The sequence below is a fragment of the Callithrix jacchus genome, chromosome 2, assembly GCF_049354715.1.
Source record: "Callithrix jacchus isolate 240 chromosome 2, calJac240_pri, whole genome shotgun sequence".
Taxonomy (NCBI): Eukaryota; Metazoa; Chordata; class Mammalia; order Primates; family Cebidae; genus Callithrix; species Callithrix jacchus.
Window position 1 is genome coordinate 173,263,087 of NC_133503.1, and position 24,475 is coordinate 173,287,561.

Here is a 24,475-nt window from a genome sequence, read left to right on the forward strand (position 1 = left end):
AACTGCACTTTAGCTAAGGGTCTCTGCATAGCATTGCCCTGTAGAAGCATGGCTGTTTCAATGGCCCAAGGTAAACAAGTGTGTGTGTGTGTGAGAGAGAGAGAGAGAGAGAGAGAGAGAGAGAGAGAGAGAGAGAGAGATGGGAGGTGGGGCTCAACCCCAACTCACCACTGCCACTGTTACGAGTACCAAAAAACAAACATGACCTACCTTGCTGGCTACCACCAGCTGCACCATTCCCGTGGCGGAGCGAAGAATGGCCACTGCTTCCTCGTGGGAGAGCCCAACCAGTAAATGACCATTGATTACCAGCAGCTCATCTCCTAAGGACAGCCTGCCATCCCTGAGGAAATGGAGACGGGAAAAAAATCCCTTGTCAAGACATTCTGGCCTGAGAAGGGCCATTTGCTGGAGCTACTGAGGGTTGTGAGAAGGGACAGTCAAGACTGGGCTAAGGAGGACACTGTGATGGCCAGAAGCAGTTTGGGTGGGATTGCTTTATTCTTGGTGTCCAGATTCCCATCAGAGGAGTGAAAGCCTCCATGATTTCAGGCAGTGGTTCAATAATAAGCAAAGCGAGGTCACCACCCTACCTGGCATCAGTGTCACTGAAACTCCCATCCAGGTGGAGACGGTCATAGAGGAACCAAGACCCCAAGGCTTTAGGAGAGCCAAGTCATTCTTTTCTTAATTCTACCTGCCACCCTGCCCTGACGACAGTCACTGAGCTAAGCTCAGAAAGAGCAGAAGTATCCTAAGCCCACCTCTATTTCCTTCCTGATGCACTGCCCTCCTCTCTTCCCAGGTGGCACGACCCTGAACAGATGTCCGCTGGGGCACTGTGCTTTACTACATGTGTCTGTGTCTCCCAGTGGAGCTACATGTCCTTGAGGATCAAGTCTCTCACTCTCCTCAGCACCTTGTTCTTTTTCTTTCTTTCTTCTATGTTTTCTTTCTTGTTTGTTTTTGAGACAGAGTCCTTCTCTGTCATCCAGGCTGGAGTGGAGTGGCGTGATCCTGGCTCACTGCAGCCTGGAACTCCTGGGTTCAAGTGATCCTCCTGCCTCAGTCTCATAGCTGAGTACTACAAGTACTACTTGTAGTAGTACTCATAGCTGAGTACTACAAGCTGGACTACAAGTGTGTGCCACCAGGCCCGGCTGCAGCTCCTTTTTCATCCCTGAGTCTCTACAGCCAAGCTTCATATGCAGAAGGATGAATTAAAACAAAACAAAACAAAACAAAAAACAAGAAAGAAAGGAAAAGAACAAATAAACTGCCGGAAATGCTATCGCTGCAGGTATCACACCTGAGTGACAAACATGGTGTACAAACATTTTGTTTCTTTCCTCAATTACATTATGGCTGACTGAGCTTTCTTCCTGCTGGCAGGAGACTCAGCTGTCACAGGGACTGCCTCCCCTAGGGTGGGTCAGGGCTCTGCATGGCGACCATGCCGGAGCACTGGGCAGGCCCCTTTGATCGTGGTGAGTCCACAGTCCTGTGGACTCCACCAGCGCCTCCAGGGATCTGATCTCCCAGGATCCTAAAGGAGCCAGAGAAGGCTGAACGTGGCATAGGAAAGCTGGTGAGGCAGACAGACCTCAAGCTTCGGATCCGACCGTACCCTCTAGATCAAGGTTGGCCAACCCACAGCCTGCATGCAGCCCAGGACGGCTTTGAATGTGCCCAACACAAATGTGCAAACTTTCTTAAAACATGAGTTTTTTTGGTGATTTTTTAAAAAGCTTATCAGCTATCGTTAGTGTTAAGTGTAGTTTATGTGTAGTCCAAGGCAATTCTTTTTTTTCCAGTGTGGCCCAGGGAAGTCAAAAGACTGGGCGCCCGTTTTAAAGGCTCACATCAGCACCCAGGATACTGCCATGAAACACACGCATGTCCCTGACACGCCCAGAAACTCAGTGTCTCTCCAATCTGCAGGCTCTCTCCTTGCTTTCCTTCCATGAATCAACTGACTTCTCTCCTTCCATCCTCACCTCCACTTTCCTGCCTTCGACAGCTGTTCTCTCACTTTCTGTCTCCTTCCTCTAGGGCATGCGCCACTGCCTTTTCTATGAATTTAGGCTTTAACAGAAGACAGGAGGCACCAGAGACTTCTGCTAGTCTCTGATTCTGTCCTTCAAAAATCCCTGAAGCTGAGAAATGCTGAGGGCCCCGCAGCTGCTTGGAATGGTGGGAGAAGGAGAACGGGAAAACCACAGAAGAAACGAGCGGGACTCTCAGGAGTTGTGTGGGTGGGCCACTCAGGAGCTGCTTCCTATGGGAGGAGAGGGATTCAGGAATCAAGAATGCAATGGTTCGGACCAGTGTCCAGGCCTTACTTATCCAGAACACCACCAAGACCATTCCTATCCCTTGGGAGGCCAAGGCAGGCGGATCACAAGGTCAGGAGTTCGAGAACAGCCTAGCCAACACAGTGAAACCCTGTCTCTACTAAAAATACAAAAATTAGCTGGGCATAGTGGCATGTGCCTGTAGTCCCAGCTACTCAGGAGGTGGAGACAGGAGAATCGCTTGAACTCAGGAGGCGGAGGTTGTGGTGACCCGAGATCATGCCACTGCCTTCCAAACTGGGTGACAGAGTGACATTCCGTTTCAAAAAAAAAATCCCCATCCCTTTTCTTATTTCCCTCTTTCCTATCTCTCATCTCCTGTTATTAACTAAAATGCCCCGCTTGTGAATCATACACCCCAGAGGCTCATACACAACTCCAGGCTAAGAATGAAAAGAAAATAATGAGATCCACCAGAAATGGCTCAGATGGAAAACAGACAAGATCAGTTCCATGTAAGTTTTTATCTCTGGGCACAGGAATTTCCTTGCTAAAGACAGACTAGAACTTAAGACCTAGGATTAATGGGTAAGTGTCTATCTGACAAGAGCTCCTTAACACACATGCCATTTTGGAAGCTTAATAACACTATTTGGCATAAAAACCACCTAAGGTCTTAATCCTTCAGTAATTACTACCACCCAGACAACTAACAATTGCAGTTAATCTTATCTCTACTCTAGTGATTAGCATCCTATTCTGTAATAAAAGAACTGATGAGCATAAAAGACTGTGCTGGTTTGTGCCCAGTTTTCCATTCTTCAGACCACTTCCCTCCAGCTCCTTCAACTGTAACTCAAGTGATATCCTTGCGTCCCCTCTCAAGCTTGGGCAGACCAGTACCAGTCTGGTTTGCCACAACCCTCTTAGAAACAGGGTACCTGAGCTGAACACCAGACTAGATACAAGATGATCACCTCGCTCATCAACAAAACTCTCCCTTTATACGCCTACTATATATGTGTGGGCGTACAACATACATACACGCCCCACCAGACCTTGCAAATAGTAAACACCCTATTGTGCGTGGAAGCAATTAGCTAGCAGTCAAGAGCCTGCCTGACATTTTGGGATAGCTACATCCTTCTTACTCAAAATAAACTGTTTTGCACATGCTCTAGCTAAACACTGTTACTCTTCCTACTTCAGATCATTGCTCAGTTTAAAAAATTAGTTTTTGTTTGTTTTTTTTGAGACTGAGTCCCTCGCTCTGTCACTCAGGCTGGAGTACACTGGCACAGTGATGGCTCATTGCAGCTTCGATCTCCCAGGCTGAAGTGATCCTCCCATCGCAGCCTCCTGAGTAGCTAGGACTACAGAAGTGTGCCACCATAACCAGTTTTTTTTTTTTTTTAATTGAGATGAAGTCTTGCTCTGTTGCCCAGGCTGGAGAGCAGTGGCGTGATCTCAGCTCACTGCAACCTCTGCCGCCTGGGTTCAAGCAATTCTTGTGCCTCAGCCTCCTAAGAAGCTGGGACTACAGGTGTGCGTCACTACACCTGGCTAATTTCTTTGTATTTTTAGTAGAGGCAGGGTTTCACAACATTGGCCAGGCTGGTCTCAAACTCCAGACCTCAGGTGATCTGCCTCCGCCTCTCAAAGTGCTGGGACTGCAGGCGCACGTGGCTGCTATTTTGTTTGTTTTGTTTGTAAAGGCCAGGACTCACCATGTTGCCCAGGCTGGTCTTTTTTATTTTTATATATTTATTATTATTGTTTTATTCTTCAACATGGAAAGGAGAACATATATATATTCTTTGAGACGGAGTCTTGCTCTGTCACCCAGACTGGGGTGCAATGGCACCATCTCAGCTGGCTGCAACCTCCACCTCCCAGGTTCAAGCTGTTCTCCTGCCTCAGCCTCCCAAGTAGTTGGGATTGCAGGCGCCCACCAGCACCCCTGGCTAATTTTTGTATTTTTAATAGAGACGAGGTTTCGCCATATTGGTCAGGCTGGTCTTGGACTCCTGACCTCAGGTGATCCGCCTGCCTTGGCCTCCCAAAGTGCTGGGATTACAGGTGTGAGCCACTGTGCCTGGCCCTTTTTTATTTTTTATTTTTGAGATGGAGTCTTGCTCTATCACCCAGGCTGGAGTACAATGGCGCAATCTCAGCTCATTGCAACCTCTGCCTCCCAGGTTCAAGCGATACTCTTGCCTCAGCCTGCTGGGATTACAGGTGCGTGTCACCATGCCTGGCTAATTTTTGTATTTTTAGTAGAGGTGGGGTTTCACCATGTTGGCCAGGCTGGTCTTGAACTCCCGACCTCAGGTGATCCACCCATCTCAGCCTCCCAAAGTGCTGGGAATATAGGCATGCACCACTGTGTCCGGCCAAGCTGGTCTTAAACTCCTGGGCTCAAGCAGTGCTCCTGCTTTGGCCTCCCAGAATGTTAGAATTACAGGCGTGAGCTACCACAGCTGGCCTACAAAAGAAATTTTGAGGTATGAATTGTTTTCAGATTACAAGGAAAAAAAATCACATTTACTAAATTTCCTTTCCACATCTGTATGACAGAGATCCATGTATCTAAGTGTGCCTGAAATCCTGACAGACCTGACAGGTGAAGCCCCAAAGCATGAACTGTGGTCACACTGAAAACCGGTCACTTTCCTGGTCATTAGTCAAGTCTTATGGGAGTTAAGATCTTAGGAATGTGGTGTTCTACTCAGCAGCATATTCCCAGTAAGTAGCCTCAGCAAGTTACGATACATAACATTCACTTGAAACTAAAGCTGGACTATAAAGAGAGTCAGTCTCTCCTTGTTTTAGAAGATCCTGCAATATCCTCTGCAATTAGCCACTTCCTGTGCTCAGAGATGGGTTCGATTAGAACCACTCTTGCCTGGTTTCCTTTGCGCCAGCATAATCCTTATGAACTGTAATTACCAGGGCTTTGAACAAGTAAGTGGAAGGGCACCTGCACCAGCGGGGAAAGAGGAGGGAGGGAGGGATGGAGGGAAGGAGAGGAGGTGGAGAGATGAGGGAGGGGGTAGTTATCTAGTCACCTGTGAGCGGCACCTCCTTCCTTCACTTGAGTGACAACGATAGCGTGAGGTGAGCGCTTTGATCCTCGGCCTCCACTAACCTGAATTCCCAGCCCATCCGATTCTTTGAGCAGCTCCATCTTCCATATTCGGCCAACTTCCTCCTTGGAAGAAAAAGTGAGCACACAGTGAAGGACGCTGACAGACACATGGCACTGACACAGGAGAACGGAGCTGTCACGTCTGGCCAAATAACCATCACTTGTCAACAGGTATCACAGATCATCACAGGAGAAAAGAATCCGGTGGACTGGATCCAAGTCTGGCTGGCAGTGCTGTCCAGCAGAACTTTCTGTGTGATCGTGGAAATGTTCTGTATTTGGGCCATCCAATATGGAGCCACCAGCCACATGTGGCTACTGAGTGCATGCAATGTGGCTAGTGGCAACTGGGGAACTGAATTTTTTTATCTATTTGAGACGGAGTCTCACCCGTCAGCAGGCTGGAGTGCAGTGGTGAGATCTCCGGTCACTGCAACCTCCACCTCCTGGGTTCAAGCAAGTCTCCTGCCTTGGCCTCCTAAGGAATTGAACTTTTAATTGAATTGAATTCTAATTAAATTTCAATAGCCACCTGTACTCCAGCCTGGGTGACAGAGCGGGACTCCACCACCAAAACAAACAAGAAACAAACAAACAAAAACCAAAACCACCATATTGAATTGAATCTCAAACTTTCTTAAAACATACAAATGAGACGTTTGGTAGAGAAACCGAAACAGAAAATTGATGAATCTGATACCCACTGCCATAGACACTGGTCTGCACATTCCCTAAACACATTTTAAATATGCTTCAACCTCTATTAAAAAAATCTTCTTTAAAAAAACAACTAGGCTGGGCGCAGTGGCTCATGCCTGTAATCCCAGCACTTTGGGAGACCAAGGTGGGCAGATCACCAGAGGTCATGGGTTCAAGACCAGCCTGTCCAACATGATGAAACCCCATCTGGGCTAAAAATACAAAATTAGCCAGGCGTGTTGGTGCATACCCCTAATCCCAGCTACTTGGGAGGCTAAGGCAGGATTATTGCTTGAATTTGAGAGATGGAGGCTGCAGTGAGCTGATATCCAACCACTGCACTCCATTCTGGGTGACAGAGACTTCATCCCCCACAAAAACAAACAAAACACACAAAAAAGCCCCCCGACTAATCAATGTCTCTAAGCCATCTGATTTCTGATAGCCTTTCTACCTTGATTTATCTATCCTCCACTTGTCTCCTTATTTCACTCCAAGGACACACACATATGCTCAGAGCAGAACTGCTGACTTCTCCCAAGTCCTTAGCAATTCAGAGAAATGAAAGCAAAACCTTCGAAAGTGATTTACTTTGAGGTCTCACTTCAGACTCAAACTCTTCACTTCAGGCTCTTTGTAGCTCTAGTTATACGGGCCTGGGTCACAAGACATTCCTCAACATATGAAACAAAAGCCATCTGCTTTTAACATCCATCATGAAAAGTCCCACGGAACTATTAAGGTCCAACATGGACAAAGCCGCTATCTCCCTAGAAACAGGCAACCTACCTGCTCAAGCTGCTTGCAAAAGAGAAAGAATGTGAAGCATTTAGAAAATCTGAAATACACAGTCAGAAACTGAAATGAAACTTTATGCAGCAGTAAAAAAAAAACCAACCACCAGATGTTGCACAGTCACTGATGTGCAGCAACAGGAATGTCTGGGGAAATTATTAGCAGATACAGACCTGGTGGATCCCACTCTCTTTTGGGTACCACACTGTTCAGTGGGGCTCTGCTAGCCCAGGAACAGATACTGGTGCCAACTGTCTCCTCCATCCACTGACCACAGTCAAATGAAGCCTGTCTGGCCAAATGTAACTTCAGAAGTCACTGGTTTACCACAGTAGTTCATGAACTTGTCAACAATCTCTATTTCATCCAATCACCTCATTTTGGATCCACTGTTTTTGGTTTGCTGCCTCTGACCTCTGGAACACCTTTCCCTTCCCCATTCAGAAACATCCTCCCTGGCCTTCGAAGTCTCTTATTGCTCTACTACTTCCAAAAAGTCATCCTTGAGGATCAGTGCAACCGCCAAGATGGCAACATTCAACACTTACAGTGCATGAGGCCCTGTGGCCCAGTGGATACCACTGAAAAGAACAGAACCTGGATGTGCTGACTGGATATGGTCCTGGCCTGCTGGGCCCCCCAGGCCAGCACAGGGAACAGCCTTGTGGCTGCCTCACAGCATGCTGGAGAGTAGGATGGTGGCTGGTTTTTTTCCATGGAAGATATGCTTTGGCTGCTGGGGTCTAGAAGATGAGAGAGTGTTTCTTCCTGCCCCAGGACAGAAAACCTGTGGATTTCTTTCCCAAGAGCATCAGGGACCATTACGGAGCCCAGAAATAAGACAATCCATTTGGATTTTAGCCCAAATTATAAAAACCTATTTTCCAGGCATGGCAAATTTTTACTTACTACAAAGTGCTGTAGTCCCAGCACTTTCGGAGGCCGAGGCAGACAGACCACGAGGTCAGGAGTTTGAGACCAGCCCAGCCAAAATAGTGAAACCCTGTCTCTACTAAAAATAAAAAAAAAATTAGCCAGGCGTGGTGGTGGGCACCTGTAATCGCAGCTACTTGGGAGGCTGAGGCAGGAGAATCACTTGAACCTGGGAGGCGGAGGTTGTAGAAGATCACGCCACTGGACGCCAGCATGGGCAACAGTGTGAGACTCCATCTCAAAAAAACAAACAAAAACCTGCAAAAAACCCTATCCATCCTCCTTAGTAGTATACACCATCAATCTTTCCCTCTTTTCCCCTCCTCTTTGTTAAACAAAACATGTATGTATGGTTAACAGAGGACGTGACAATACTAGGTACATTCCTTTCTAATTTTTAAATGCTTTTAGAAGTAGGACTTGTGACAAGAAACATGGAAAACTATGTTCATGGAAACAGAATGTCAGCTCAAAGCATACAGACACTTAGAAGAGCTCAAGACACTTTCTATCAAGAGCACCCACATATCCACTCCACTGCCTGCCCCAGCCCCAAACCACAAAACTCATTAAAAGCAGAGTCATGCAAAACACATAACTAATAAAATTGGCTGCACAGGGCAAAAAGCATCAATCTGTAATAGGGCTCCCAACTACACTAGTCAAGAAACAGATTCTGTAACGTAATTTTTTTTTTCAAAATTGAAAGTAGGAAATAGAAGGGAGTGTCCAAAGAAATTAATGGAAGTTGCCTTGCCTTGGAATTTCTGATCATCTAATGAGGGAGTTCAGAGGACTTAAAAGGAAGATACAAGCAGCAAGAAATAGATTAGCAGTTGGGGTTTTTTGTTTGTTTAAGACAGGGTCTTGGTCTGTCACCTAGGCTGGAGTGCAGTGGCGCAATCTCAACTCACTACAACCTCTCCCTTCTGGTTCAGGAGATTCTCCTGCCTCAGCCTCCTGAGCAGCTGGGATTACAGCCATGCACCACCACATCCACCCGGCTAATTTTTGTATTATTAGTAGAGACGGGGTTTTACCACATTGCCCAGACTGGTCTGGAACTCCTAACCACTGGTGATCCACATGCCTCGGCCTCCCAAAGTGCTAGGATTACAGGCATGAACCACCATGCCCAGCTCCTTAGCAGTTTTAACCATACAATTATCAGGTTTTTTTTTTTTGAAATGGAGTTTCACTCTTGTTGCCCAGGCTGGAGTGCAATGGCATGATCTTGGCTCACTGTAACCTCTGCCTCCCAGGTTCAAGTGATTCTCCTGCGTCAGCCTCCCAAGTAACTGGGACTACAGGCATGTACCACCATGCTTGGCTAATTTTGTATTTTTAGTAGAGAGGGTAATTCACCAGGTTGGTCAGGCTGGTCTTGCACTCCTGGCCTCAAGTTATTCACCTGCCTTGGCCTCCCAAAGTGCTGGGATCATAGGCGTGAGCCACTGTGCCTGGCCCACAATTGTCAGTTTTATAAGTATCTGCCTACAGCAACATTCAGTAAAAAATCAAATCAGTGTCTGACATTTATTAGGCTAAAACTGGTACTGGCCAAAAACCAACAGGCTAACTTAAATGCAACAGTATTAAGGATATTTCCAACTGCCTCCTTAACAATTCCACTTGGGTATCTGATATATACCTTAGTACAATCAAAACTGGACTTTTTCCCTAACTTCTGGCTTTTCCATCTCAGTGAAAACCGCATTATCCTCTACTCATGCTAAAGATGATCCACAAGCCAAAAGCCTTTGAGATATCTTTGATTCTTTCTGTTTCATCTCCCACATCTGAACCATGAGCACAATCTATAGAGTCTACTTCCAAAACAGATGTCACATCCACCAACTGCAGCTCATCTCCCCACTCCCTTACCTCCCCCTTGTCAAAGTGATCCGAATCTTTAGCTTGAGTGACCACAGTAGCCTTCAGTTTGGTGTCCCTTTTAATTTTTCATCTCCTACAATCCTTTATTCCCCATCAAACATCCGACAAGAACGTTTAAAAAACATAGGCTGCAGGACAGGTGCGGTGGCTCACGCCTGTAATCCTAGCACTTTGGGAGGCTGAGGTGGGTGGATCATGAGGTCAGGAGTTCAAGACCAGCCTGGCCAAGATGGTGAAACCCCATATCTACTAAAAAAAATACAAAAAATTGCCAGTCACAGTGGCTCACGCCTGTATTCCCAGCACTTTGGGAAGCTGAGGCAGTGGATCACAAGGTCAGGAGTTTGAGCCTCCCCAACATGGTGAAACCCTGTCTCTACTAAAAATACAAAAATTAGCTGGGCATGGTAGTGCATGCCTATAGTCCCAGCTATTCAGGATGCTGAGGCAGGAGAATTGCTTGAACCTGGGAGGTTGGAGGTTGCAGTGAGCCCAGATGATGCCACTGCACTCCAGCCTAGGCGGCAGAGTGAGACTCCATCTCAAGAAAAAAAAAAAATACAAAAATTAGCCGGGTGTGGTGGTGGGTGCCTGTAATCCCAGCTACTCAGAAGGCTGAGGCAGGAGAATCGCTTGAACTTGGGAGGTGGAGGTTGCAGTGAGCCGAGATGGTGCCACTGCATTCTAGCCTGGGTGACTGAGCAAGATTCCATCTAAACAAAACAAAACAAAACAAAACCACAGGCTGTGTTGCGCTCAGCATAAGCCCTCCAACAGCTTCCCACTGGACCGACAATAAGATTCAAACTCCAAGGTGGCATGCGCGAACCTCTGTCAGCAGCCCTGCCCACACCTCCTGAATGGTCTCCTGGTGCCCACTCTTTTTTCCTGGAACACTCTATCACTCCTGCCTGAGGGCAGCTGCTTTTGCTGATTCTTCCCTGGGAACATTCTGCCCCAGACTGTGCAGGCTGCCCTTTTCCGACACCCAATCCTCAGCTCAAACATCACCTCTGTACTGAGATCTTCCTGCTCTGATACCCAACATCAGCCAGGCCCCTGCCCATGACACTGCCTGGCCAGCTTTCACTTCATCCTGTTTTATTTCATTTACTCATCCCCATCTGATGTGTGATTCGCTTATTTGCTGATTTATTGTTTGTGGTATGCTATCAGTGCTGCGAGATAGGAACCTCGTCTGTCTTGTTTACCAACCAGTTCTCCGGCAATGAGAATGAGGTCTACCACATAATAATGAAACAGATAGAGAATGTGTATCCACTAATCCTACAGTTCAGTGACGGTCACTGCGACTGAGGTTAAGAAGTTCACACAGATGGGAGATTTGCTTGTCAGTGTTCAATGTGTGAACCCTGGTCCAGCCGGAGAGACTGAGTTCTGCAACAGACCCTGTCTAGACAGATGGTTTGGCCATTTGTTTTCTTTTACATTAGCTTAAAGGGCAACAAGACTTTGTCAGCCTATTGAGAAGAAGCCAAACCCTGAAAAACTGGATGCTATGGACTACTGCACTAATGTTCTTGGAGTGTTACTCTTTCCTGTAAACTGCCAATTACTGTGTGAGTTCACGCAAGCATCCCTTCACTAAAGCCAAGGAAGGGATTTGTTTACCAGAACAGGAGCGGTGCATTAAAGGGAGCTGTCTCACAGCATTTAAATGACCCCATTACTGCTAGTACCAAAAATAAAACTTTACAACAGCATCTTTGCCCCAAATGTGAGAAGACACACTCCAACCAGAATCTAGCTGCAGTCAGTGCTCTGGCTCTAGTTGCAAACCTTTTCTGAAACCGTTTGCTTACTACCCCTTCTTATTTGGAATGATCAGTAAGACATATGTGATCATAATGTCAGAGCTGGAGGAAGTCCCTTGGTCATTAGACCAATATGTTTGGCTTATAGGTGAGAAAACAGAAGCCCAGAGAAAGGCCATGGCAGCCTGAAGACCACAGTGCTGGGGAGGGCAGGTCTGAGGCAGAAACTCCGCATCCCATCTCCCAGGGCCAGTACTCTTGGGGCCTTGATTAATAGCTACAGAGCGCCTACAGGTACAAGGCACTGAGCTAAGACTGGACATAAAGACAAAGAAGGTCCCGCCCTGCACTATTCACATAGCAAAGATACAGAATCAACCTAAGTGTCTGTCAACAGCTGGCAGGATAAAGAAAATGTGCTACGCATCAGGCTAGGTGCAGTGGCTCACACCTGTAATCCGGTACTTTGGGAGGTCGAAGTGGGTAAATCACTTGAGGTTAGGAGTTCGAGGTCAGCCCAGCCAACATGATGAAATCCCATCTCTACTAAAAATACAAAAAATTAGCTGGGCGTGGTGGCGTGTGCCTGTAATCCCAGCTACTTGGGAGGCTGAGGCAGGAGTGTCACTTGAACCTGGGAGGTGGAGGCTGCAGTGAGCCGAGATCACACCACTGCACTCCAGCCTGGGTGACAGAGTGAGATTTCATCTGAAACAAACAAGAAAGAAAATGTGTGGCTGGGTGCGGTGGCTCATGCCTGTAATCCCAGCACTTTGGGAGGCTGAGGTGGGCATATCATGACGTCAGGAGATCGAGACCATCCTGGCCAACAAAGTGAAATCCCATCTCTACTAAAAATACAAAAAAAATTAGCTGGGCATGATGGCGGATGCCAGTAGTCCCAGCTACTTGAAAGGCTGAGGCAGGAGAACTGCTTGAGCCCAGGAGGCAGAGATTGAAGTGAGCTGAGATTGCGCCACTGCACTAAAGACTGGGCGACAGCGCGAGACTGTCCCCCCCGCAAAAAAGAAAATGTGGTATATACCACAGAATACTCCTCAGCCATAAACAGAATGAAATCATGTCTTTTGCAGCAACATGCATGGAACCAAAGGCATTACTCTCAGTGAAATAACTCAGGGACAGAAAGTCAAACAGCCCATGTTCACATTCAGAAGTGGGAGGTGAACACTGGGTGCCCATGAATCCACAGAGTGGAATCACAGACACTGGAGACTGCAGAGGGGAGGCAGGCTGAGAGATGAAAAATAACCTATTGGGTACAATGTTCACCATTCGGGTGATGGGTACGTTAAAGCTGGAACTTCACCACTACATAGCATATGCATTGAAGAAATCTGCACCTGCATCTCCCAAATATATAAAACATTTAAAAAAATCAGGACCCCCGACCCACGAATCGGCCCGGCCCTCCAGCACACCATGCCTGGCTCCTCTAGCGTCGCTGCTATGAAGAAAGTGGTTCACCAGCTCCGGCTGGAGGCCGGGCTCGACTGAGTAAAAGTTTCCCAGGCAGCTGCAGACTCGAAACAATTCTGTCTGCAGAATGCTCAACATGACCCTCAGCTGACTGGAGTATCTGCAAGTACAAATCCCTTCAGACCCCAGAAAGTCGGTTCCTTTTTGTAGTGAAATGAATCTTTCAAAGGTTTCCCAAACCACTTCTTATGATCCAGTGAATATTCAAGAGCGCTCCATTTGAAGCCTGTACAAAAGCTTATCTCTGTAACACTTGTGCCGTAATATACAAACTTCCACTTGTCAGTCCCTAACATCTACCTCTCTGAATTTTCATGAGTTTCTATTTCACAAGGGTAGTTGTTTTATATACACTGGCAGCAGCATACAAAAAAACTTAGTATGAAAGGTTAAAAAAAAAAATCAAAGGTGCTGCTCTTAAAGTCTACTGGGGACGCAACAAGCCAAATGGTAACTGGAACACGTGGAGTCGGGCATCAATAAACACCAGCAGAGGGTACCACGGGAGACGGAAGAGGAGACGGCTAATGACAGAGCAGGTGGTGGGAGTGTCACGGAGGCCTCCTAGAGGATGGTGTCTTGAGGGTGTCCCCCACGAAAGGTAGAGGCTAAGTGATGCAGGAGAGGGGAGGAGAACCCGGGTAGTGACAGCAGTACTCACAAAGGCTCAGGTGACAGTAAGCATGGTCTTTGAAAAAGCCTGCAGTGTATTCACTCCAAATCAGGGAGGAAGAAAGCAGTAAGAAACTGGACATCAGGGATAGCTTTCAGACAGGGGTGAGTCACCAGAAGGGACAGGCCATGAGAAGCCTGCAACTTTCAGCCCCACCCCTCCATGTTTCGGAGTCAGGGGGGAAATGTTGGATTTTGAGTTAACAAATGATCATGCCTTCAGGATGAAGCCTTCATACAAATCCCTAGAGTATGGGGTTCAGAGAGCTTCCAGGTTGGTGAATTCATCCACGTGCTAGGAGGGTGATGGGCCCCCTTGCTTCCAACTCCACAGGGACAGAAGCGCCTGTGCTGGGAGCCCGCTGGACCTCACCTTATGTAATTCTCCATCTGTATTCTTTATTATATAATACAGTGGTAGAGGTAAAAAAAAGAAAGCAGTGAGAGATGGAGGCAGACAGTTAAGCAGGGATCAGATAATAAAGGGCCTTGAGGCCTGGCACGGTGGCTCACACCTGTAATCCCAACACTTTGGGAGGCTGAGGCGGGTGGATCACAAGGTCAGGAGTTCGAGATCAGCCTGGCCAACATGGTGAAACCCCATCTCTACTAAAAATACAAAAATTAGCTGGGCATCGTGGCAGCTGCCTGTAGTCCCAGCTACTTGGGAGGCTGAGGCAGGAGAATCACTTGAACCCAGGAGGTGGGGGTTATAGTGAGCTGAGATCATGCCACTGTACTCCAGCCTAGGCAACAGACCAAGACTCCGCCTAAAAAATAAACAAAAGGCATTGAATGACATGCCAATGTGTTTGGTACCAACCATGAAGGCAAAGTGGACCCACCCAACAGGTTTCAGCACCAGCGGAAGTATGTGTGTGCACGCACATGTACGTTGTGCACCCACGTGTATGTATGTGAGTAATGAGATGTGCTGTTTAGAAAGGTCCCTCTGATGGCAGTGGGCACAGTGGATGAATGGGACAGGAGTAGGGGTGAGGACTCAGGCAGGGAAATACTATGACAGCCCAGGGGGGATATGAAAGAGCCTGGCCCTGACCTGAAATTATGGGAGTGAAGAGAGGCGGGTTGAGCTGCAGAATGTCAAAAGGAGCTGGAGTCAACGGGACTTGATGATTGACCAGACATAGCAGAAGGGAGCGGGCAGCACTTCAGGTGACTCCAAGATGACCAGCTGAGGGTTTCCCAGGATTTTCAGTGAGAAACCAGGGAAGGTCCTGGACAAACGATGGTTGGTCATCCCCAGTAAAGCTCATGAAACCTCTAGCCCGGGCAAACTTTGTGGACAGTGAGACCTGGAACACTGGAGTGGGTTCAGGGGGTCTGGGAAAGGGACGCACTGAGTTTTAGGCATGATGTGAAATATCCAAGATGGAGACATCCTGCAGGCAGTGGGCACAAAACTCAGGGGCTCAGGAGAGAGCTGAAGGCTCAGACACGGACTTGGGAGATGTTACCAGTAGGTCAATGTAAGTTCACCCAGTGACCAAGGGGCCTTCCTGGAAAAGGACTATCCTCAGGCTGCTGCTCATCAGAAAGATGTTCTGAGTGTGACGCTCCTGAGTTTCCTACCCATTTCTGCAGATGCAGGTCCAGGCAGCCTGCATGAGGTCTTTGCTGAACGATTTACAGAGAAGGCACAGGAAAAAGGGCTGGTACTGTACAGGGTAGGAAAGACACAAATGGACCCAGACATACCCATGTCAGTCATGAATAAACTCGCCTGATTGGCAGGTGGTAGGACTATTTTCTTCTTTGCCATGTGACTACATTTGGCTGTATGCATTTTCAACATGTAGCATTACAAAAATACATTACAGTCTATGTAAGCCAACTTGCAAAAACTGTCATCTTAGAGGAGTAAAGATCTTTGCTAAGAAGGTAATGAGGGGCCAGGCGTGGTGGCTTACACCTGTAATCCCAGCACTTTAGGAGGCCGAGGCAGGTGGATCACCAGAGGTCAGGAGTTCAAGATCAGCCTGGCTAACATGGTGAAACCCCGTCTCTATTAAAAAAAAAAAAAAGTAATGAGGAACTTTGAACTCATGTCTAAAATAGTTTGTCTATATCCTAGAAGATTGTTTTAGAAGATAAATCCAACCTTGTCTTTTTAAATAGTAATCTGCTTGTATATGTATTATTGTGTGTTAACATTTTATAGAAAATACTACTTTTAAAAAAGAAAAATTTGTTTGAAGCAAATACATTTCCCGTTGGTCTGTTAAGAGAGAACAGGATGGAAAAGGAAAGACTGAGGATTCATTTTAATGTAACATTGTCTTAGAACAAGAAACAGTCTATGAAAAAGAAGTACCTGACAAACAAAAATGGTCTGAATCACTCTAAGCTTTTCTGTAATTTATTAGGTTTTTGCAGATATATTAAATCATTAGTAATGCAGAAATGGAAAAATACTGACATGTTTAAGCTCCCATTATTCAAATGGAATATAATTTTGTCCCACAAAGGCTTAAGAGGTAAATGGCCATTTTCTGTTTTCTGGAAATTTCCTTTTAGCATGACCTTGGTCTTTATCCTGGAGTAAAAATTAAAATGAAAGTCTACTGGTTCCAATTTGGGTGCCCCCAGAATGTATGGGAAAGCTGTGAAAATCTACTTTTTGCCAACCCTATCAATCCTGGGCAAATGCACCTAATAAAGATAATTTTATGGTTGAAAAGGGTGCTAAAATATTTGTGCCTGAGAAGATGTGTGGTCCATTCTGATTTACCAAGACAGAGTATGATCCAGAGCTGATAATCAGAATATGAATTATAAAGTCACAAAGAATGCACATTTCAGATGGCAAGTCTCCCCTCTCTACAGGCATATGGCTTTTTAGAAAAATGCCCCAAAGGGAATACATCACACTTTGGTTTTTTTAACTATTTATTTATTTATTTTTGAGACAGATTCTCGCTCTGTCGCCCAGGCTGGAGTGCAGTGGTGTGATCTCGGCTCACTGCAACCTCTGCCTCTCAGGTTCAAGTGATTCTCCCGCCTCGGCCTCCCAAATATCTGAGACTACAGGCGTGCATCACCATGCTTGACTACTTCTGGTATTTTTAGTAGACATGCTGTTTCACCATATTAGCCAAGGTGGTCTTGAACCCCTGATCTCATGATCCACCCACCTCAGCCTCCCAAAGTGCTGGGATTACAGACGTGAGCCATATCATCTTTTTTTTTTTGGTCCTTAATCCTTTTGGAGGGAACTCATAAAATTGGTAGCAAATCAATGGAGACACCAATTTTTTTCTTATTCACACATTCCATTTACAAATAATGCCTTCTCTGTGTCCAGCTTCATGAAGATCACCCAGCTCCTCAAATGAAAGAACATAATGTCTTGAGAGGGGGTTATTCTAATTCTTTTTAACCCATTGTACATGTGGCTACAATGGCAGAAATCACAGTTACTTTCAGGGTGCCATTTCCCAGCAGGCAAAACTCAACTTGATACTTTTTTGTTTTGTTCTGAGACAGGGTCTTGCTCTGTTCACCCAGGCTGGAGTGCAGTAGCGCAGTCTTGGCTCACTGTAACCTCCACCTCTCAAGCTCAAGCCATCCTCCCACTCAGGTCCCCAGCTAATTATTTTGTATTGTTGGTAGAGACAGGGTTTCACCATGTTGCCCAGGTTGGTCTCACACTCCTGAGCTCCAGCGATCGCCATCCTTGGCCTCCCAAGGTGCTGGGATTACAGTCACAAGCCACTGTGCCAGGCGCCAACTTGATACTTCTATGCCCATTTTTGATCTTTGTAACTTTCTCTTTCATCCCCAGAGCGCAACTCCCGAGTCAGAGAAGAAACCAATCAGTACCCACGTCGGCAGTTTATTGTTTCAGTTGGAGTCTGCAGGAATGTCTGCCAAGAAGATTCTTGGAATGAATGTGTCTACCCTAAAGAAACGTAACTCTCCTAAGACAGAAGGTTGTTCATAATGAGGGAGACCATTTGAGTCTAGAAGCTTACCCCTTACCATTCAGAATACACCAAAAGCAAAGCAGGTGTGGTAACCAACCTTGACCCTCACAGCTGGATTTCATAGTATCAGAGATTTTTGTGAAGCTTCCAAACTTCCTTAGAATTCAGCAATGTAATAACACGATCTCATGAAAATATCACCAATTTTGAACAGCTAAAAATAAAAGCAGATGCTTCCCTGCGTATTGAATACCTTTCCTGTGTAATACTGAGGCTTAGATGTTTGCGGTATCAGCTGTCACCAGGAATTCTTGGCGTGGCAGCAATAATTCCACTGGTGACAGCAGCAATAAATAATGATGCAGCTAAGTACTTTATCTGGACCTCACATGACTCAAATTTTAACACAGAAGACTTGAGTTTTCCACTTAAAATCACTGACTAGCTCTTCATTTACGTAGCATAAAATGACTGGAGTTTTGTCATTCTCTGATCACTTATCTTAATGGATTTGTTGGTTTCTCAATGCGAGGTCATCTTAGATGTATTTTTTAAACCTTAAAAGCAACTTCAAACAATATTTCTTTTAAAATTCTGAGCCCAGCTTGTATTTCCCACATGGGCTGGCCTGTAAAAACCAACAAACACCCCCAATAAATAAAATTCTGATTCCATAATCGAACCAAGCTTACCCGTGCCAGGCAGTCACTCGACTGGAAGTCCGTCTTCCCACCTTTTGAGAAGCGGCGTTTGTCATTGCTTGTGGTCAGAGGAGCATCTGTCTTTGGATTTCTCTGCTCTGTCCCTCTGTCCACTTCTGACCTCTCTAGATGGGGTCCAGCCACCTCCTTGAGAGAATCTGGACCATTTTCTAGCTGAAAGACATGGCCATTTCCAAGTTCAGAGTCAGGGCCGTTCTCTAGCTCAGCACTGGGATCACTGGACACCTCACAGCTAGTGCTGCCCTTGGATTCTTCAGGGGCCTTGTTGGCAGGCGGCCTGGAGATGACCCCAAACTTTCTGGTTCTTTTCCCCTTTTTCGCAGTTCGGTCACCCAACTCCAATGTAGGTGTCTCTCCTGGTTCAGAGCTGTTGCTGCTGTTGCCATTATAAGTGGAGTGGGCTTTGTGCTTAAAGCGACGCAGCATGATCAGGTAGATAAAGCCGCCATTCCAGCACTGCTCAGCCAGGTAACTGTAACAGACAGAGAGGCGCCAGTTAGAACCCACACACCCTTCCTGGACAGCACAGCAGACCGAGGAATTCAAGGGTCTGTACAGGACCCAAGTAACAACAAGTTGGCCAAAGGACTGAGGTACTAAGCTCCCTAAAGAGGTTCAACACCCAATTCATTTTTTTAATCTATGTAATAACTGGTGCAAAAAATGACCCCCCAACTCCCAAAACAAACATAAAACCCCAAGAACTAGAAATTACTAATTTAAGTACCATAGGATCAGGAGCTGGAGGAGGATTTTTCTAGGAACACAGCCAATGCTAACATATCATTAAAAAATAAAATTCTTGGGGAGGGGAGGGGAGGGACAGCGTGGTGGCGGGGTGGGCAGGGCAGATGGGGAGGGATCACACTGGGAGAAATGCCTGATGTAGGCAACCAGGGAGGGGGAGGGGGGATGTGGCATGTATGTACTTATGCAACAATCCTGCAGGATGTGCCATGTGTACCCCAGAGCCCAAAGTACAAAAAAAAAATAAATTAAATTAAATTCTTCTTGGCTCCAACCATTTCTTACATCAGAATTATGCTAGGTGCCCATCCATCTAGTTCCAATGGAATGAAACTATGAGTCCCCAGAGTAAAGAATGGAGAGCATGGATAGGGGAAAGTGTCAAGTTCTGCTCTTAGGGGCAAATAACACAACGGGAGCCTAGGCCTTAGTGAGTAGGGGTCACAGGTGTTGGCTGGTATTAAAAGGCAACTAGTGAGCCCGGGCATGGTGGCTCATACCTGTAATCCCAGCACTTTGGGAGGCTGAGGTGGGCAGATCATGAGGTCAGGAGTTCAAGACCGGCTAACATGGTGAAACCCTGTCTCTACTAAAAAATACAAAAATTAGCTGGGCATGGTGGAACATGCCTGTAATCCCAACTACTTGGGAGGCTGAGGCAGGAGAATTGCTTGAACCAGGATCTGGGAGGAGGAGGTTGCAGTGAGCTGAGATGGTGCCACTGCATTCCAGCCTGTGTGACAAAGTGAGATTCCATCTCAAAATGGAAAAAAAAAAAAAAGGCAACTTGTGGCCGGGTGCAGTGGCTCACACCTGTAATCCCAGCACTTTGGATGGCCAAGGTGTGTGGACTGCTCTAGTCCATCCAGGGGTTCGAGACCAGCTTGGGTGACATGCAAAACCCATCTCTACTAAAAAAAAAAAAAAATTAGCCCAGCATGGTGGCCTGTGCCTATAATCCTAGCTACTCAGGAGGCCGAGGCAGGAGGATCGCTTGGGCCTGGGAGACAGAGGCTGCAGTGAGCCAAGATCACGCCACTGCACTCCAGCCTGGGTGACAGAGTGAGACCTTGTCTACGAAAAACAAAACAAAACAAATAGGCAACTGGCTAAGCAGGCACTGGCAGCAACACTAGGCTGTGTTGAATGAGGATCGGGCTCAGGTCTTGGTAACGGTGCTAGTTGGGGCTGATCAAAGCATACATGGAATGTCATTCCCAGTCTGCACACCACATTAGGAAGAACACTGACAATGTAGAAAACACACAGGCAAAGGCGGACGGGAACGAAAGGCTGCTGCAGACTGTCAACCAGGAACAGTGAAGGAATAAGGGATGCTCAGCATGGAAAGACAAGGGCCAGGGTCTGTCGCTTCATGTATGGGAGAGCTGGCAGATGTTTAGAAGCAGGAAATAATATAAAGGAGATAAGGTGTGTGAAGCAGGACACACGGTAACTGCTCCAGATCTTAAAGAACAGTAAGAAAACACAACATCAAATGAAATGAGTAATTAGGGATATTCAGGACCAGATCATCAAAGCTTTAGCAAACAAAACACTTGCTCAAAGTCAGGAAACCAGGCGGGGCTGGACCCTCCACTCATGCTACCCAAGATCCAGCAGCACAAATCCGTGATGAACCCAGGGAACACCTTCCCCACTGGAATCTTGCCACATTCTACACATCACTCGTTCCTAAGCAAAAGTGTGAACAACCAAATCCTTCATAAATCATATCTGCTTCTGGACTTCACATGCCCACGAAGTAAAAGCCTGAGGCTGCATGCAACGCTGCCTCTGAAGAAATGATGACTGCAGGTAGAGAGACATTAGCATGCCTTCTGTGATCTTGTCAGCAGGGAAATCAGACCTGAGAGCTGGGCCAGTCATTACATTACGTGGGAAGGAAGCCAGATCATCAAAGGCCTCCTTTCATCTCATAGTGAGCTTTCACTTAGGTAGCAGGCCAGGGAGCGGGAAGGAGAGCTGACCAGATGTGCTCGAAATACACTAAATTCTGGCCCAAAGGCATATATTCCCCATATGTAATGGTCATGTTGAAGGAATGACAGTGACTAACTAAAGAAGAGAATACTTCTGAATTTTTGCCATGGAATAAAGCGAACCAAAAAAAAGCGGGGGACTCATGACTCAAACATCAACCAAACTCAAAGTCTTCTTTGATCTCAGGCTATAAACCATGGTAGTAAACTTACAGGTACAAAAACAGGCAGATAAAAGATCCTGTACAGATGCCAGGTCATCCTGTGAAATACAGAGGGACAAAGAGGCATTAAGACCATCTACTAGGCCAGGGGTAGTGGCTCACGCCTGTAATCCCAGCAATTGGGGAGGCTAAGGCAGGCAGATAACCTGAGGTCAGGAGTTCCAGAACAGTCTGGCCAACATGGTGAAACCGCATCTCTACTAAAAATACAAAAAGGAGCCAGGTGTCGTGGTATGTTGCTGTAGTCCCAGCTACTCAGAAAACGGAGGCATGAGAATCGCTTGAACCCCAAAGGCAGAGGTTGCGGTGAGCCAAGACTGAGCCACTAAACTCCTGCCTGGGCGACAGAGCGAGACTCCATCTCAAAAAAAATAAATAAATAAAAAATAAAATAAAAGACCATCCACTAGTCTCAAAAATAAAAATTAAACCTGGCTCTCAGAACAATTTTTCTATAATGTATAGATTTCATTTCTTTGTGTATACATTTTTTTCCATACTGGAAAAATCCACGGAAAAGTATAAAATCCTAAAAGTAGGTAGCCAGGTTGTAAGGTTTTCTTTGACCAAACCACTACTATTTAAAATACATGTGCTCAGATGTATCATCAACACAAGGCCAGATTGAGAGTGGTCAGCCAAGTCCTCGTTTGGGCTTTGACCTAACCATTAAAACAATGGTGACTGTTTTCCACCAGGCCTCACCTCTGGGTCTTCCATGCCTATCAGCCCATAAACAGATAAACAAATGTTGGTGTATCCGTATAACAGAATACTATTCGTCAGTAAAAAGGAATGAGTTACATGCTACGACATGAGTAAAACCTGGAAACATTATGCTAAGTAAAAGAAGCCAGACCAAAAAAGAGCTACGTGTTGTATGATTCCATTACATGACACAGCAGAACAGGCGAATTCATTGAGACAGAAGATTAGTGCTTGCTCAGCGCTGGGGGAGAGGGGAATTGGGACTCACTGCTAATAGACCCAGGGTTTGAGGGGTAAGGAAATGTTCTGGAATTAGGTAGTGGTGATGGTTGCAAAACTCAGCACTCACTGAAATGTACACTTTGAAATGGTCAATTTTCTGTTATGTGAATTGTGTCTCAATGTTTAAAAAAACCATGAATATAGTATTATTGGGTGAATTAGGAGTTCACAATGAATATAGTATTATTATAGAAAAATTTTGAGTTCATTTTTTGAGTAGGTGCCTTATAGACATTATTTACCTAAGAACTGTCTTAACAGAAGATGAAACTGCAGCTTGGAAATATCAATCAGCTCGCCCAAGTTCACATCATTAGTCAGTGGCCTGATTCCAAAGCTCACACTCTGCCCACTGAGCAATTCTCTTTAGATCACCGTCAACTCTGCACTTCAGTTTCCTCATCTGTAAAGTGCAGGTGTTAAAATGGATCATCTTATTGGCTTTCACATTCTAATAATTGTGAACACTAGCTTCCCAGGAAGAATTCTGGGGATAAGAGGAGCAAGCCATTCCAACAATATTAATCCGGTATGCAGCACAAAACATTAACCTGTTAAAAATTGTTTGTTTGTTTTTTTTTGAGACAGAGTCTTACTCTGTCACCCAGGCTGGAGTGCAGTGGCGTGATCTCAACTGACTGCAACCTCCGCCCCCGGGTTCAAGAGATTCTCCTGCCTCACTCTCCTGAGTAGCTGAGATTACAGGCACCCACCACCACACCCAGCTGTTTTTCATATTTTTAGCAGAGATGGGGTTTCACCATGTTGGCCAGGCTGGTCTGGAACTCCTGACCTCAGGTGATCCACCCACCTTGGGCTCCCAAAGTGCTGGGATTACAGGCATGAGCCACTGCTCCCAGCCAGAAATATTCATTTTATCTCCAAGTGGTCCTAGGTCTCCTGAACATTTAAGATCATTCTGAAAAAGATTTAGCCTGGAGACAATGTTCATTTAAAATTGCTTTTTGGGAATCCACTTTTTGTTAAATATGTGAAATCTTTAAACAACATGATGAGTGGTATGCAGAGACCTTTTCAGTACCCAGAAAGTTGGCCCACTGATTCAGAGTATAAGAACTTAAATATCTTTCTCCCCTGTACTCTTCTGGAAGTTCCAAAACCTTGGAAGGCGCCTGTGGCTGAGACAGTATTTTAGTTTGTCTGCAGGGTCCATTCTCGGCAAAATGACAAAGCCAGGAGGAGTGTACCTTGAGTTCAGCACCATCTCCCTGTCCTCTCCAGCTTCCTGGCAATAAATAAGACCCTGTCACCTTAAAGGAACTGTATGACAGGTTGTTTTATTCCTTCCTGGACACTGAATTTTCTAAGGCCTTCCTGCAGACGAAGGGCAATGGATGAATTATGGATGCTGTGGCAAGCTGGTGAGAGAGAGACTTTATTTAAGTAGGGGGCACTTTTCTTAGAATTCTTTAAACCACCTTCAATGTGATACTAGTATTTAAATGACTTACCTAACTTTTCTAACCTCTTCTAATTCATACACTCCAGTTCCTTTTTCTGTTCAGTAGGATTCTTATCCAGCATCAGAATCATTACACTTCATTCCAAAGTCAGTATGAGAAAGAAATGAAATACAATCATGTCCTCTAGGAAAATAGAAGGCGGCTTCTCCGTAAACAGGTCTGATTAGTCTTTCAGAAGCTTCTCCATCACATATTTTTTTAATTTGTGATTTTCCTCTGGCATGTAAAATTATTAATTCAATTAAGAGTTATTTGACTTTGACCTTTGCAGGATGACTATAAGACAAATGGAAGGACCAGGGTATCCAAAAATGAATGAGGTTCTGAGTTGTAGCCTAGAACTTTCGCTCTGAAATCTACTGTAGTTCTTTTTTTTTTTTTTTTTTTTTGAGACAGAGTCTTGCTTTGTTGCCCAGGCTGTAGTGCAGTGGTGCGACCTCGGCTCACTGCAACCTCTGCCTACTGGATTCAAGCAATTCTCTGCTGCCGTCTCCTGAGTAGCTAGGATTACAGGCACCCACCACCATACCCAGCTGTTTTTCGTATTTTTAGTAGAGATGGGGTTTCACCATCTTGGCCAGGCTGGTCTTGAACTTCTGACCTCGTGATCCACCTGCCTCAGTCTCCCAAAGGGTTAGGATTACAG

The 24,475-nt window shown here is 45.9% G+C and overlaps 1 protein-coding gene and 1 pseudogene across 21 annotated transcripts in view; one reads left to right on the forward strand and one right to left on the reverse strand.

Annotated features, from left to right (window-relative positions):
- The window catches only part of PDZD2 (PDZ domain containing 2), a 471,153-nt gene that overhangs the window by 100,860 nt on the left and 345,818 nt on the right, over window positions 1–24,475 (reverse strand). For 8 of the 21 annotated variants that reach the window (XM_035291724.3, XM_035291721.3, XM_035291723.3 and 5 more), the window contains 3 exons: window positions 18,352–18,853; window positions 5,363–5,505; window positions 211–343 (listed from right to left, as the gene is read on the reverse strand). In XM_035291724.3, coding sequence (XP_035147615.3) covers window positions 211–343; window positions 5,363–5,505; window positions 18,352–18,853 — 778 coding nt within the window. The remainder of the gene's footprint in view (window positions 1–210; window positions 344–5,362; window positions 5,506–18,351; window positions 18,854–24,475) is intronic. The other 13 variants (XM_078365635.1, XM_078365636.1, XM_078365637.1 and 10 more) reach the window with 4 other exon arrangements.
- Window positions 12,984–13,190, forward strand: LOC118151580 (guanine nucleotide-binding protein G(I)/G(S)/G(O) subunit gamma-5 pseudogene; annotated as a pseudogene).